At 38.7% G+C, this 16,183-nt stretch overlaps 1 protein-coding gene across 3 annotated transcripts in view; it reads left to right on the top strand.

The window, feature by feature from the left end:
- Nucleotides 1–16,183, top strand: part of pnpla6 (patatin-like phospholipase domain containing 6) — a 37,207-nt gene that overhangs the window by 19,139 nt on the left and 1,885 nt on the right. Inside the window, exons 14-35 of one of the 3 annotated variants that reach the window (XM_026170344.2) lie at nucleotides 379–479; nucleotides 832–1,011; nucleotides 1,492–1,569; nucleotides 1,751–1,956; nucleotides 3,037–3,168; nucleotides 3,331–3,454; nucleotides 3,687–3,800; nucleotides 3,903–3,978; nucleotides 4,503–4,652; nucleotides 4,809–4,872; nucleotides 5,167–5,335; nucleotides 5,519–5,701; nucleotides 6,410–6,528; nucleotides 6,797–6,953; nucleotides 7,077–7,193; nucleotides 7,303–7,372; nucleotides 10,312–10,428; nucleotides 13,968–14,116; nucleotides 14,454–14,606; nucleotides 15,237–15,353; nucleotides 15,480–15,567; nucleotides 15,850–15,995. In XM_026170344.2, coding sequence (XP_026026129.1) covers nucleotides 379–479; nucleotides 832–1,011; nucleotides 1,492–1,569; nucleotides 1,751–1,956; nucleotides 3,037–3,168; nucleotides 3,331–3,454; nucleotides 3,687–3,800; nucleotides 3,903–3,978; nucleotides 4,503–4,652; nucleotides 4,809–4,872; nucleotides 5,167–5,335; nucleotides 5,519–5,701; nucleotides 6,410–6,528; nucleotides 6,797–6,953; nucleotides 7,077–7,193; nucleotides 7,303–7,372; nucleotides 10,312–10,428; nucleotides 13,968–14,116; nucleotides 14,454–14,606; nucleotides 15,237–15,353; nucleotides 15,480–15,567; nucleotides 15,850–15,995 — 2,810 coding nt within the window. Of the gene's footprint in view, nucleotides 1–378; nucleotides 480–831; nucleotides 1,012–1,491; nucleotides 1,570–1,750; nucleotides 1,957–3,036; nucleotides 3,169–3,330; nucleotides 3,455–3,686; nucleotides 3,801–3,902; nucleotides 3,979–4,502; nucleotides 4,653–4,808; nucleotides 4,873–5,166; nucleotides 5,336–5,518; nucleotides 5,702–6,409; nucleotides 6,529–6,796; nucleotides 6,954–7,076; nucleotides 7,194–7,302; nucleotides 7,373–10,311; nucleotides 10,429–12,140; nucleotides 12,258–13,967; nucleotides 14,117–14,453; nucleotides 14,607–15,236; nucleotides 15,354–15,479; nucleotides 15,568–15,849; nucleotides 15,996–16,183 lie in introns of all 3 variants that reach the window. The other 2 variants (XM_026170343.2, XM_026170346.2) reach the window with 2 other exon arrangements.

Here is a 16,183-nt window from a genome sequence, read left to right as displayed (position 1 = left end):
AAACATGTTTTAATGTAGAATGATTACTGAGAAGCCAGCAGAGAATGGGTAGCCGAAGTGTTACACTGATACCACAAACCGTTCAGCTCATCCATCTACAATATGCTATGCACACCTAATGTATACTGCTCATATTAAAAAGTTTGCCTATTGCCCACTTTAACATATATGACCAGTTGTTAATGTTACTGTTTTAGAAACACTTGTATTTGTAAGAAATGTATTTTAACAGTGCAGGTAAATAAGCAGGCAAAACCTTTTAAAAAAATGACAATATATTTTGCCTTTTGCTTGCGCCATCACATTTTCATTTGTTCTTTTTAAACATAGATCAACCTAAGAATAATTAAACCACTTAAATGTTGACCTTTTAAACAGGTGTACAGAAAAGTCTAAGATCAGACTTTGACATGGCGTATGAAAGAGGACGGATTTCTGTCTCGGCAGAGGAAAGCAACACTCCACCCACTTATACTCGGGTCAGTACACTGCAGACTCTCAGGACAAAAATGAGAAAAGATATAAACCCTCCTTATATGTATACATTACATTGGTTAATTACTTAAAGAAAACAGAAGTATTTTAGAATGGAGAATAGTATAGACCACAGTTAATGAATAACAAAGAAGTAATTAATATATGATTCATAAGCCAAAAATATTTAAAGATAAGCTAAATATAAGATATTTGAGAAAGTGTGGAAAAAGAGTAGTGCTGTATCTCTGATAACGTTTTTTAGAATTAGAATTCCTGATTTAACAGCAGGAACACCTATTATAAATTGGCAAAGTATGCATATTACATTATGATTATTCTATTACATTATTACAGTCCATATCACAGGAACAGCGTGAGAGGAAGGTGACAGTAGATGAAGTTCCTTCAGGAATCTATCTGTATCCAGAGGAAGAGCCAGTTGTGGACAACATTTTTACACCCGTGTCAAATCGATCCAGTGCCGCTCTCTTTGAGGAAGGTCAGAAGGAGGTCCTAAAGCTTATGAGGATTGAGGTTCGTTTTACTTTTTTTGATTGTTCAAGGATAGTATTTTGCTGTTGTTCTATGCCGGTTTAAACTCCTACAGGCTGTGATCATAATACGACGAACAATTTGTTTTGACAAATAATGCAAGCAAATAGGTTTCCTTATGATTGACTGTTGCTTTAGAAAAAGAAAGAGTTACTGAGTCTGTGATGACAAAAAATAAACGCAAGAGTTCAGTGGTGCTTTAGGGGGTTGTGTAATTCACTTGATGCAATCTGTGCCTCTGTGCAGGTGTTGCTACATTTAAACTTTTAAAATAAATTTGTGTAACTAGATCAAAGTGTGAGTGAAGAAATAAATCATTGCCTGCAGCACGATCTTTCTCCGAGGCTCAACAAAGTGGAGTAAAAGCATTTCATTTACTGTCTTTTTCCACTTAGCTTTATCGTTTGTCACTGCCCAATAAATTTTTGACTTTTGCTTTGCTTTCTGCCTTTTGTTATGCAGGACCCATCTCTGTTAAACAGCAGAGTGACTCTGCACCATGCAAAAGCAGGAGCTGTGTTAGCAAGACAGGGAGACCAGGTATTTCACACATTCTGAAACCCTATGACCTTTTGAAAACTTACAAATTACTCTTTTAATTGCATTAATAAAGCAGAAATAGATTAGATGTAGTAAAGAAAGAAAGTACATTACTGCAGCAGTAAAAGTTATTTTTGTCTTTGTATTTCTTTTTTCCTCCTTCCTATTTTCACTTCAAAAGGACGTGAGTTTGCACTTTGTCCTGTCTGGTTGTCTGCACGTCTACCAGCGGATGATCGGCAAGCAGGAGGATGTCTGTCTGTTTGTCACCCATCCGGGAGAGATGGTGGGCCAGCTTGCTGTACTCACTGGAGAACCCCTTATATTTACCATCAAGGCTGTACGAGACTGTACTTATTTGAAGATCTCAAAGTCTGAATTCTATGAGTGAGTCTTACGGCTTTAGTGCGGATAAACTTTTAAGTGCAAGAGATGCAAATAACTTTAGGTCACTTTCACTTATATTTAAGGTTATTCTAAATTACATTTTAAAAAATAAATTAACCTCCTAAGACCTGAACTCTTTCATGGCATGCATTTTTAATTTCTCTTTGCTATTTGGCTTTTTAGTGTTCGATAGAAAACTATTAAGTCACAATTGAGTAATAATGTGCAAAACTCTTTATTTGGTGTCTGAACACAGCAGCAAAACACAAAAGCAAAATGAGAAACAACAATTGTGCCTCTTTGAGCAATACGGCCCGTTTGAAAGCCATTTGAAAGAGCAAAATTTAGTATTGTGGTCTAGACAACCCAAAATGTGATGTCCCCATATGCAGATGTCAGGTCCCAGGAGGTTAATTTAAAAACGACATTTTTATAAACCATCTGAAACAAATAAAAACTAATTAAAATACAATAAAAATATGGGAGAAATACCCTTAGTTTTAGCATCTGTTAATTTTATAAAATTTGTTATCACAACTTGCCGATGAGGCACCGATGGACATGTTGATTGAGAATTTGAATGCGATTCACCTGCTTTCAAAAACGCCTGCTTTTTTCTTCTTCTTTTTCTTTTTTTAATTATTATAATACGTGTGCTGATTTTCCTAAATTTTGCCTCTACCATTTGCGCTCCATACATTAATAATTAAAAACACTAAAACAACTGAAACTAATAAACACTAAACTAAAACTAAACATTTTCAAACAGTAAGAACTGAAATGAGCAAACCCACTCTGAAAGCTAACTGAAGCTAAATTGAGTTAAAAACAAAAACAAACATGCATACACATTTACACAAAGCTTGTATCACCTGAATAAATAAGAAAAAGCCAGCTTGTGAAATTCATACATACATCCAGAGAATATGAAAGCTTAAAATATAAAAAAGTAAACTTTTAGTATTCTTTTCTAAAGTAATCTCCCAGTTTTGAGTTATATCTCTCTACTTTTGACCATATTCCAGTGTGAATTATTCAGTATTTGTTCTCACTCTTTCTGTTATATGCTTCCCCCTGCAGGATCATGAGGGAGCAGCCCAGCGTGGTGCTGAGTGCAGCCCACACGGTTGCAATCCGGATGTCTCCTTTTGTCAGGCAGATGGACTTTGCCATTGATTGGATGGCTGTAGAAGCTGGCAGAGCCCTCTACAGGTACTCTGCTCTCGTCTTTACTTAGACAAAGAAATGAAAACAATCTTTGCATCTATGTGAAAACAATACTTGGTCATCCTGTTACATTTCTTATTATTCAGTCATAATTATAACGGTAAATGTAAAATATGCTTTTTCTTCCTGTAATCTACGCATCAACAGACAGGATGACAAGTCAGACTGCACCTACATTGTTCTGAATGGACGTCTGCGTTCAGTCATCCGTAAGGCGAACGGCAAGAAAGAACTGGTGGGGGAATACGGTAGAGGAGAACTCATTGGAGTGGTGAGAACAAGGCATTTTTGTCTCATCCTACCCATGTGTGACTAGATACTAGTTAGTAAAATAAGCTCAAGACTATTAAGTTAAAAACAGCTGTGGTCCTGAGCTAGGATTGGGACTAGAGCAGTGTGCTGCATTTTTCCACATCTGGAAAATTTCGATTAGATTTCTTCTCATTTCTTTTTTTTTTTTTAAGTTTTAAGTGAGGGACTAATCCAATCTAACTATGTATCAGGTAGAGGCGCTGACCAAACAGCCAAGAGCCACAACGGTCCATGCTGTGAGAGACACTGAGCTGGTTAAACTGCCCGAGGGAACCCTTAACAACATCAAGCGACGATATCCACAGGTCTGTGACTTTGTCCTTGAAGTACTATTAAGTGGCTTTTTATGTTATTAATGTACTATAATAACATAGTTTCTTTTCAATTTTCTCTACTGTTGTGTTTAGGTGGTGACAAGGTTGATCCACTTGTTGGGTCAGAAGATTCTGGGAAATCTGCAGCAGGGTCGTGGGCCATTCTCTGGTAAGTCCAGTAAATTGAGGAGAAGAAAAAAACCAAAAAAAGATCAGGTGACCAGATTTAATGAAATGAGCATGCACTAATGAGCAAGGTTGAGAACTAATGCAGAACCACATGAGACCATTATTCACTTTATTCAAAAATTAAATGGTATTCTAAATATTGCAGATGTTGCCGAGACATACACACATATACTACTGTTATTATTGCACGTCATCACTGGGACATGTGGTTGCACATACAGATTTAGTTTGTCATGCTAGTTTGATTAGTGTTGCTAAAGTTAGGAGTGTTATATTCTTTTCAGGGTAACGCCCCCCACGCCTGTGCAGGATGGCGTTATGCGTCACTCTGGTCATGTAGTTGAATGCTAATTTATCTTGACATAGTCTAGTTCATTTTGTCGATTCAAGTATTGACTAGTGAGGGCAGTAACACACACATGCGTGCTTCCTCACCAGCCAGCTGTGCTTTTACAGCCTTCAGTTTCTCATTCACTCCATTTGTTCACTGTTTTAATCTTTTAGGTTCAGCCCTCAGTCTTCCCAGCATGACAACAAGTGCTGATGTCACCAACCCAGCAAGCAACCTCTCCACTGTCGCAGTGCTGCCTGTTTGTGATGAAGTGCCAATCAATGCATTCAACCTAGAGCTCAGCCATGCACTTAGTGCCATTGGTAAACCCACACATTTCAGTTTTGTTCGTAAAAATCCTTTTTTTAGTGGGATTGCTTGACTTCTGTGTAGCTGTGTCTTTAAATTAAAGCAGGTCGACAAACAAACGCACAAGTTCTTTACTTTTTTGTGATATACAATTTGTTTGACTCTTGTAGGACCTACATTACTTTTAACCAGTGACATAATTAGAGAACGTCTGGGTGCTTCGGCTTTGGACAGGTCAGTCTGATAATCAAAGAATCTTGTCTGTATCACAAACCCTTTTTTCTTGTTGCTTGGGCTTTACTTGAAGCTATGCATTTAGTGTGTGTGTTATTTTTTCCTTACTTGTTTAGATGTTACTGAGTTTTGTATTTTTGTAGAGACAGGCATTGCAAATAAGTACTATAAATGCTGTAGGCGTGGTTCGTGTTGCATACCTATAATGTATTAAAATGTAAACAAATTACTTCTGCTACTTTTCATACCTCCAAGTCGTTGTCTGTGTCTCTGCTTTTCTTCTCTATCCATCAGTATCCATGAGTATCGTCTCTCCGGCTGGCTGGCCCAGCAGGAGGACATCAATCGGATTGTCCTCTACCAGACAGACAACAGCATGACCCCATGGACACAGCGCTGCATCCGACAGGCTGACTGCATCCTCATTGTTGGTCTTGGGGACCAGGAACCTACACTAGGAGAAGTGTGTGTGTGTGTGTGTGTGTGTGTGTGTGTGTGTGTGTGTGTGTGTGTGTGTGTGTGTGTGTGTGTGTGTGTGTGTGTGTGTGTGTGTGTGTGTGTGTGTGTGTGTGTGTGTGTGAAAAGAGCTGGGAAGAGAAGAAATCTAATGGCAACAGATAACTTTAACTGTCTCGTCTTCCTTCAGTTGGAGCAGATGCTGGAAAACACAGCAGTGCGAGCTTTGAAACAGTTGGTCCTTTTGCACAGAGAAGATGGACCTGGACCTTCCAGGACAGTCGAGTGGCTCAACATGCGCAGCTGGTGCTCAGGGCATCTTCACCTCAAGTGTCCCCGGAGGGTCTTCTCCAGACGAGGTCCCAGCAAACTGGTACAGAGTCAATTTTTTTATAGGATTTTTAGATGCTTTCAGTTTATTTACATTTAGGGGTGGACAGAATGGCAGAGATATCTAGAAGGTACAATATTCTAGGAGAATATAAAAGCCTTGTTTTGAATATTGAGTATGCTAGATTGATATTAACTACAGTCCACATGGGTTTGAGCCTCACATTTTAACAGTAAACAATACACAGTTCTCTGCTTTTTGCTAATTAGGGCACGTGCACACACATTACCCTTTCACATCTGCAGCTTTTCGCATTGTTAAATACTAGCCAGACCTCCTGACTCTCTTGAAGAGTAATTTCTTTTTCTGGCACTCCAGCCACAAGACACACCATTAGGATAGCTCTCACACTAAAACTTTTTGTAACTCGGTTACAGCTGCCAGTATGCACTTCATGTTGGAAACATCATAGAAGGTTTAGTTGGTAAAGCACTCCCCTGTCACTTTGGGGAGGCCTCACTGTTTTGTTTTGTTTTTTGTGTTTTTTTGGGGGGGGGGTTGTTGTTTTTTGCATCATTTCATTCATTAAAATGTTGCTTGAGTGTTGTTGTTTTTTTTAAAGCAACCTCATCCAGCCCTATTTACTGTTCAACATAACAGCAATTGTAATATTTTGATAATATTGTTACACATAATAAAATGTAACCCCTGTATTTATTTTTGTGTGTTTTTCTTCCTGTGCTTGTGCAGAGGGAGGTGTATGAGAAGGTATTTGAGAAAACGGCAGACAGACATAGTGACTTCTCTCGGCTGGCCCGAGTCCTCACTGGAAACAGCATTGCTCTCGTGCTTGGAGGTGGCGGTGCTAGGTGAGCAAAGTCGATGAGACTTTCTGCACCAATAAAGTTCACAAACGTTCAGCAGTACTAAACTAATGTGCAGTTAATGTCTGTGTGGTAATGTATGGAAGGATTTCTAATGTGGAAACACTATGCTGTGCCTGTATACAGAGTAAAGCAGCATTAGGAAAATGTGTCTGTCTTTTAGTCTTAAAGCCATTTCAAATACTGATGTTGTAAATGTACTCTGCATCGTGCGTACTTGCTTGTTTTCAGACAAATTGTCTCCCTCTTACAGAGGCTGCTCTCATGTCGGTGTAATTAAAGCTATGGAGGAAGCAGGGATTCCTATTGACATAGTGGGTGGAACCTCAATTGGCTCTTTCATCGGTGCCCTTTATGCAGAAGAAAGGAGTGCTGTTAGAACAAAACAGAGAGCAAGAGAGTGGTCTAAGGTAGAGCACACACATCTAGGACTATCAACGCAATCATTTTTTTGGTCATATCTGATGACAATTTAGTTTTTCACAAAAATCTGACAAACATCTACTAATTCCCTGCAATTCTTTGTTTAACAGGCAATGAATTCGGTGTTTAAAACAGTTCTGGATCTTACCTATCCCATCACCTCCATGTTCTCTGGCTCTGCCTTTAACACCAGCATCTATAAAGTGTTTCAGGACAAGCAAATAGAGGTGGGACTGTGGTACAAAATGTTTTTTCCCTATTGCAACAACATTGCCATAAGACAAGAGGGTTTTGTTTTTTTTCTATCATTAACTTTGAAATAAAATGTTTTCTCAGGACCTGTGGCTGCCGTACTTCAACGTCACCACTGACATCACGGCCTCAGCTATGCGTGTTCATCAGGATGGTAAGTGAGCGCTGTTCTAACCGCAGGGGTCGTTACCCCTGTAGCATTTTATTAGCTTAAAATTTAGTCGAGATTACTACAGTACGTTTGTATTTCACATTATGTTTACATGGAGTACATTTACTAAGATTTAAGAATAGTTCACATTCATGCATACATGTAAGTGGAAATGAACAGTTGCTTCTTTTTAAATTTAACCCAACTTAATCCATTTTTACTGCCCTGAATGACAGAAAACTAATGTGTGAAATTGGTTTCATATGTAATTAAATGGTTGCAGCAGTCAGTCAGAAATAATATGGTACAGTGATCAAAGCTCTTATCTAAGTGAATATACTGGCATGTTGTTCTACTCAGTCAAGTGTCACGAGGTACTAAAGGGATTATAATGTCTCGTATTCTCTAGATGGCAAATCTGTAAATGTTGTACGTTTAGGCTTAAGCTGATGCCACAAACAAGCATTTAGCTGGCTAATGCATTATGAGAGTGGCAGGATTGCATGTTCTCAGAAGTCTCAGATGTAAAGTTGGAGGTGGATGTACACCAAACTAAACTGAACTGGTGTGTTTGCAATCTCCACATAGACAAATACTAATATGGTGGATATATGTGTAGGTGGCAAATTGTATATTTGATTAAGGGGGGGAGGCTATGATGCTTCTCTGTACCTTCTCTCATATATAGGGACATAATTTCCAGTAATGAGGTCAGTACATGTAAAAGTCATCCCTGTGAGCCACTTCTTCTTTTGAACTGTAAATTATGCAAAACTACTAGAATAGCATCCAAGGCGTGCATCTGGAAATGGGCAAAACAGAGGCCTGCTTTTACTGTGTCCACTACCCGTGGGAGGATACTTAAAGTTATTCTGAAAGCAGGTTTAAGTTCCTCATATCAAAAATATATGAGACAGGGAGAAATACTAGATTGGATACATAAAAATGTTTGAATATGTGATTACAGTGCAGTTATCAAAGGAACATGTAGCCTTTCGTTTGCAAACCCATTTATTTGTTCCTACAAAAAACATGCCAGTTTCAACCTTGTTTGGAGTATGCCTCCATTAAAGTGTTAGAAAGAGATTTTGCTAAGTATGTACAAAAGAAAGGACGTATGTTTTGATGCTTGTCTGTGTATTTGCTGAGATGTGTGTTCTTTTTGACTTGCTTAAAAATGCACCATCACTAACAATAGCCAAAATGAATCTCTGCAATCTAAAACGACTGTGTGTGGAAAAAACAACCCTCAAATCCAGTTTACCATTTTCTGTTTAATGCTCGTTTCTAATATTCAGTCTTGTACATTAAATGAAGTTATTGTAGTCTTTGATGTAAAATCAGTGTTTTGAATTATTAACTGGCTGATTGCTGGATTTGAGGAGTTCATAAGCTTTCAGGTCTCAGTCCTGCAGCTAAGCACGCTGAATGCTTATGTTTGCATCTTGGCATGTGGATGAACTAACTGCTAGAGTTACGCCTTCTTACTTGGTTTCATTGTTGCCATCTTTTGCCTCTTATCATGTGCCTACTTAAATTTCATTCTTTCTTTCTTCCTCTCTCTTCTATATCTGGATTTTCCTTTCTTACTATCGCCATGTGCTAATATAAAAAACAAACAAACCTGTAGCTTTTTCATTGTTTAGTGTCAATCCAATTTATGTTTAAAACTCCCCGAATTCACTTCATATATAACTTTATGTCTGGTCTTTCTGAGCATGGAGAGACATTACAGATATGCTCATTTATAGTTTACAACAAAGACAAAATAACCTGTGTAGTCACTCACCTCAGAATACTGAATCTTCTCCCATGTCAACATGTAGGATCCAGAACACTTTAACTTACCATTTACCGCATTGTCTTTTAGTGGTTTCCATCCCATGTTGCATCCATCACTCCTTCATCTCCATTCTGTGCTTTCTTTGGTTTTGGTTTTTTTGGTTTGCTTTTGTCCAGCATTTCTAGCTTGGTGCTATTGTGAATATGTCACTCTGAGTCACTGAAAGGAAATAATAACTGTCATTTTGATGGTTGTTGTAAGGCAGAGAGTTTGAATTACTTACTTTGGTTTTTATCCAGTGAGGAACACAGCCAAGGCACAAATTTAAGAATGATATGAAGCTAAATAGAAATTGCAAATCTTTTACAGAAAAATTACCTAGGATTTTTTTCCCTTTTTATATTTTTTAGAAGCTTTAGTTGGAGGCCTAAGACTCTCTGTCTGTCTCTCTTTCCTTGTTTCTGTCTGTTCATCTCATGTCTCTTACAGTTATCCCTTGTCTTCTTGTCTTTATCGCACCTTGCTGGATGAACCAGTCATCTAACAGTGCTAATACTATTTCTCTGACATGCTTAATGAACACATCAGATAGCATCACTGTTCTTTATTTTCTTTTCAAATTTGTTCTCTGATACTTTGTTCTTTCTCCTTCATTTTCTTTCATTTACATCACCACTGGCTTTTAATATTTATCCTAAAAATAAACTGTTCATGTCAGATCATATTCTGTTCCTTGAATTAAATTTTACTTCACAAATATTTTGATATCCTGTTAGTATTCTGAACAAAGCTCTGAGGTAACCTCTTTTCCCTCAAATAGTTACATTTAAAAGGTTATAGAGTACTCCTGCAGTTTAGCTCTCTATATAAAAGGTGGATCATATTAGAATTTGCAATATTTTCTTAAAATCACAGGCATATAAAAGTAATTTTGATGAGATTATACTCCCATTTCTCTTTTTAGCTACTTGCGGCTACTTTCAGTTTCCTCACTATCTTGCAGGCATTTCTTTCTCCATGTTCCTCGCTCTCTCTCTCTCTCTTTATTCTTCTCCTTTCTTTCTTTTACTCTCCTTCATATTTCTTTTACCCCATCTGTGATGTGGAGTCTGGCCCATATTTGATGTGTTGCTCCTTTTCCATCTCCATTTCCTGACAGGTTGTGTCTGGCGCTATGTTAGAGCCAGCGCCTCCTACACCCCCTATTTACCTCCCCTGTGCGACCCCAAGGATGGCCACTTGCTTGTGGATGGTTGCTATGTTAACAATGTCCCAGGTCAGATTTTAAACACCCGCTCACCAAAACCTCCCCCCTCCCGCCTCCATCCCCAAATCGACAATCAACCACCCAGCTACCCTCCTCTTCTTTCGTCTCCCTCCCAAGTTCTCAATGTAACTAACCCCACCTTGACTTGGTGGATATTGGGAGCCCATGGTTTGGAAGGAAAGACTACATCCTACATATATCTTAAAGCCCAGATTGCATCATACCGTCTCTCCCATTGACTTTGTTATTCACACAGAGAACACGTTTTATCCATTTAGCTTAGTGTCACCTAAAAAAACAAATCACGAAACCCACTGAACTCCACTGTGTTTATTCAGTCTCAGGATTTCTCCATGCATGTTTGGATATCTGTCGGTCATAGAGAGCTGCATGATCATCAGGCTTCATCTGAACACATCTATTTGCTGAAACTCACATTTCTCCTATGACATTAAGGTTGAGGCATGTCTTCATGCACCACTGTACTTGGCTTTTTTTCTTTCTTCTTTGTCATTTTCAATTGAAGTCAACCTCAATTAATTTAGATGTTGGCAGATTTATCAGCTCGAGATCAAGTATAGAGAACAGACAGTATTCAGTGTTGAACTGACAAGATGGTGAACGGCTGCAATCTACATGAGATGTTGACATCACATGTAAATCACTGTGTGTTCCAATTCACCTAAATGTGTATGTCAAATGGACTGAAATGCAATTTGATTCCCTGCTTCTATTTTATTTCAGTCATCTCTGCCTACAGGAGCATGTTCAATCCCTCCTATCCAGCTGTTGTCCTCTCCCCTGGCTTTGCTTGCTTTTTTATGCATGCCAGTATGTTAGTTAAAGCCATCCCATCTATATATCTTTCATAAATATATATTGATGACAAATATCATTATTATTATTATTATTATTATTATTATTAGAAAATATGTGTTCTGGATCTTGCTGTTGCACATTGCACCTCTTATACACAGTCAACGAAGCCCTTAAAATGACAAACAATCAACAGGGATGAAAATCTGCAAGTGGTGTTTTTTCAGAAGTCACATTTCAGTAATGTAATTCTGTTCAAGCATTCACATATTCTCTATGCATAGTAGCACCCCTCACTTTTCTCTGTGGTGCTCCTTATCCTTCCAACCCATGCAGCACTTTGTCTGCTCCTGCCCTCTGCTGACACTGAGCTGTACTGCAGGACAGAGTAGGCTGGTTGCTTCCCTGTAATATTCACTCTGAAAAATCTCCAAACATTGTCACATCAACATCTACTACTGCTCCGTCCCTACACACAGTTGGCAATAGGAGTAAAATTGGATTCTACTGCTTTGGTTTATTCACTAACGTTGCAATAGGTCTGTAGATTTTGAGGAACTTATAAAGGAGGATCATATGCAGTGAAGCACTGTTTTTGGGACATAGTTTGGAGATGAAACAACCTTGATTCTCTGTGATGGTTGCCATTTACTTTTTTACCTTTTGCACAAGCCACACAGGATCTATGTGCAAGGTAATGAGGTTTGCAGTGGTTTACAGCAGAGTTTAAAGGTAGGCAGAACGACAGTCCTAGCCTTTGCAGGGATCGACTACCTTCTTTTGTCCGACCTCGCTCTGGTGTTTGGATTGCGGTCTGTGTCGACACTAATCTGAAACGTATAGCAAACATTATTGAGATGTTATCCCCCCCTTCCTCCTCCCTCCTTCCCTCCTTGGTGTGCCAGGCTCACTGTGGCGCTATGTACGGGCGAGCATGACCCTCTCAGGGTACCTGCCGCCTCTCTGCGACCCCAAAGATGGCAACTTGCTAATGGATGGTGGCTACATCAACAACCTGCCAGGCAAGTATAGGTGGTAACCCCCTGCTCCCCACCTCACCCCACCCCGAACCAATCCAGTCCTTAATTTCTATCCAACTCCTGTCTCCCAGAGGAGGGGGAAGGTGGGATGGTGATGGGGGGATGCTTTGAATGGTGGTTTTTAGGTTAGCAATATTAAGAGGTTGTGTTTTTAAGTAAGTGGATGAATGCTTAATGTTAATGGAGGAAAGTCCTGTGGTATTGCTGAGCTTTCCCCATCTGAATATTAAGCCGGTTCAAATTTATATAATGAGAAAATTCAAATCAGTGGACTGAAAAGCCCAGATTAAAACAAACTATACTTTAAATCAATCGCTGAAGTAACCTGGTTTGCCAGATGGGGGAAGAAATGCAACGTTTAAAGTTTATTTAAATTTTATATAAATACAAGGCTTTTTCTACAACTAGGAAATATTGCATTAAACAGTGGGGATGTATTTGTATGTGAAGCAGCCTGGTGTCAGATAGGGATAGAATTAAAAATGTTGGAGAGAAGTTTCTAGTAAATATACATTTGAAGAAATGGAAACAAATCCTCTTCTGACATCAAAACCGCCATGCATAAGACGCCAGTCTGCTTTGAGATTACATTCTGATTCTTCTCATGTTGAAACTGTTGTATGATTGGCAATAATATTTTTAACAGGCTTGCAGCAAAATCTTAATTGGTATTATAATCATACAAATGTTCCACACATTTTCAAAATTAACTACTTCAGGCAAGTTTACATTAAAACAAACCCAAAAAGCTGCCTGGTGAGGTTTCTGTTTAAGCTGTAAGAATAAAACGTAAGTTTTTTTTGTCACGTGCTTTCAACAAGAGGAAAAATCAGTGGTGTGTGTTCAGACTCAGGGGAACAACTTTTTTTGTCTGCAGACTAGTAAATGGATGATCATTGCTTAAAAGCAACTGCACAGAGCCAAAGGTACATATTCCTGAAATGTTTGTGCGATGATGATGACAATTGAGATGCATACTACATAGTTTTCATTTTGATGTGGCGGTGAAAATTCCCCTGAGTCTGGGTTGATGTATTTATAATAAAAAAATATCCTCTGTACTGAAGAAACAGAACCATATTTCACAATGAGACTGGCCTATTGCAGTTTTCTGCTCTGCATTTAAATCATTTCTCATTGTGTCCCGGCTAATGCTTTGTGAAATATGGTGCTGCCTGGGCCCAAAAGATTGATCCAGTGGAAGGGAACTTTGTCAAATTAACATCCTGTGTTTGTTTGTTTCACTCTGCCTTCTGTGTAGCTGCTTTTAAAGTTGTTCTTGGGGTGCTGGATCAGTGTTTCAGGCTTGTGGGTTGTCTTCCACAGACTCAACACCACAAAAATGCCTACTATTGCAAAGCTCCTTTTAATAAGGGGATAAAAAAGGCCCTGCGCTATTTGGCCAGGAAATATGTATAGTTTACATATATACATCTCATTTAATTGGCTGTAAATTCTCTGAAGTGAGCTTACAACTTGTATGTCTTAAAAGTTTTGTGTTTTTGTGGTGTACGTCTGTTAGAACATTGAGCCTCTAAAAATGAAGGTTTCTGGAGGCAAACCTGAAACAAACTTATTAACACCGTATTTATTGTCTTATCATCTCTGCTGCCGGATTTTGTGACGCTATGGTCGTTCGTCTGCGTGATTGTGTGCTTGTGTGTGAAAAAACTGGTGTTAAACGTCTAACAGCGGACATTGCGAGGAACACGGGTGCCAGAACAGTCATTGCCATCGACGTGGGTAGTCAAGATGAGACTGACTTGTGTAACTATGGCGATTGCCTGTCGGGCTGGTGGTTGCTGTGGAAACGGATCAATCCCTGGGCAGAGAAAGTAAAGGTACTGGATGCAGGAGTTTTCCTGTCTTAGATTGGGCTAACATAAATGTCTTTTGTAACTGAGTAAGTGGAGTCCAACAATACTGGTTCCAAATGTTTCTATTTGGCTCGAGCTAAAACTTTCTTAGAGGGTGCCAAAATTTTTCTATGAAAGATTTTTCTGGGAAAAAGCCTTTTATGGGTTGGCAGTATGAGGCAGTGGTACCTTTTGAGTCCATCTGATCAATGTGTAGCATATCCAATTCTGCTATGGAATCAGCAGATTCATCTTTATTTATTTATTGTGAAATCTGGTAGTGTGTTGTCTGAATAAAGATCTATGATACTCCCTTCTGTAGGTGCCGGACATGGCAGAGATCCAGTCACGGTTGGCCTATGTGTCGTGCGTGCGACAGTTAGAAGTGGTTAAGAAGAGTGCCTACTGTGAGTACATCAGACCACCCATTGACCGCTTCAAGACCATGGACTTTGGCAAGTTTGATGAGATCTATGTGAGTTACTTACCCAGTATGGGGTTTTTAATTGCACAAAAATACACTTTATTTGTGTGAACCTGAAATCAGGCTACTTCCAAAATGGGTGTAATCTCTTTGAAGGGTGAGAATCTGAAAAACAAGTACGATCACACATCCTATCACTACACAATTGATTATACACCTCTAAGCATATATGGTTAAATATTTCCTAATACAAATGACAATAATAAAATCTAAACCCATCAAGTACAGTTGTGTAAATCCCTAGTCTCATATTATGGATCAGCTTTAAAATTCGTGTGTCTATCATCTGATTATTTGGGCAAAAAAGGGAGAAGTACTACTTTGGTTTCTGTTTATACTGGAAAACAATGTGGGCTTCTTTGAAAATGGAATCGACAGCTAATTTTTTAAATGTTTTTTTTTAAGTAAAGCTACTAGCTTTAGATAGTATATTGCAACATAAGAAAAGCTATCACAGCTTTAATTAGTCAACTGTTGGTTTAACATCCCATAGTGCAAATATAAATGTTTATTATTACTCTAAATACACCACAGGATCCATCAGTGTTTCAGTCTGAATTTAAATCAGTTGGTCTGTTTCTAAACACTTACAGCTTTCATTTGAACTACTGTGTATTGCAGGATGTGGGCTTTCAGCACGGCAAGTTAGTGTTCACTGGCTGGGCTCGGGGTGACATCATCGAGAACATGCTGAAAGACCATCGTTCAGCCGACTACAATGACAGCAAGAGAACAGATGTGAGAAGGGCACATACGCACACTTAAACTATTAATCCTATCTTACATGGCTGCTGTAACTCGTGTCTTTAAAGGTGAACCTGCAAGTTCTATATGTAATACTAATAATAACATGTTGTCCATTAGTCCTACACGTGTCCAGGAGCTGACTTCACTGATCTTGCAGAGATTGTATCGAGGATAGAGCCAGTCCAAAGCTACCTTGCTGCAGAAGGTAAATAATTACTAATTCATTATTGTCTAGAAAGAGTTGCTCTTGATGTTTTGTTGGAATATATTTTCCTTCTGATGTAGAATAGTAAAGACAGAGCTTACAGCATTCTCCTTTGTGACAACGTACAATTCAATAAGTCTGATAAATAAGGAATTGTATCCTTGTCTCTTTTCTTGAATATAATAGGGGATGTTCCTGATATTTTATGAGTGCCACCTTAAATGGATGGGTCAGTCTCAATAATTTCTTTCTATAATATCTCCTCTAAATCTTTCTGATCAGCGGAGGAGTCGGACTGTCTGACAGAATATGAGGAAGATGGAATGGACACAGTAAGAGAGGAAGAAGGGGAGGAAGAGGAGGATGAAGCAGAGTACCCTGAAGACCACTCTCCTGGGGAGTGGGGACAGAATGGAGTTTTTCAGACGGTAACACTACAGTTTTAATTCTCTGAGCTCCAGCAACCAGTCTTTGCTCCAATGAAACAATAATAACTCACCTCTTTAGATGAAAAGCTCTCCAGCAAATCTTCAGACCCTTAAAATGCTTCAATGTTTATTACACTCCACATTACAAATAATACAATGAAACATACAGTCACCATACGCTTTATTAT

Source organism: Astatotilapia calliptera, chromosome 6 (assembly GCF_964374335.1).
Source record: "Astatotilapia calliptera chromosome 6, fAstCal68.1, whole genome shotgun sequence".
NCBI classification, from domain to species: domain Eukaryota; kingdom Metazoa; phylum Chordata; class Actinopteri; order Cichliformes; family Cichlidae; genus Astatotilapia; species Astatotilapia calliptera.
This window is presented reverse-complemented; position numbering and strand designations above follow the sequence as displayed.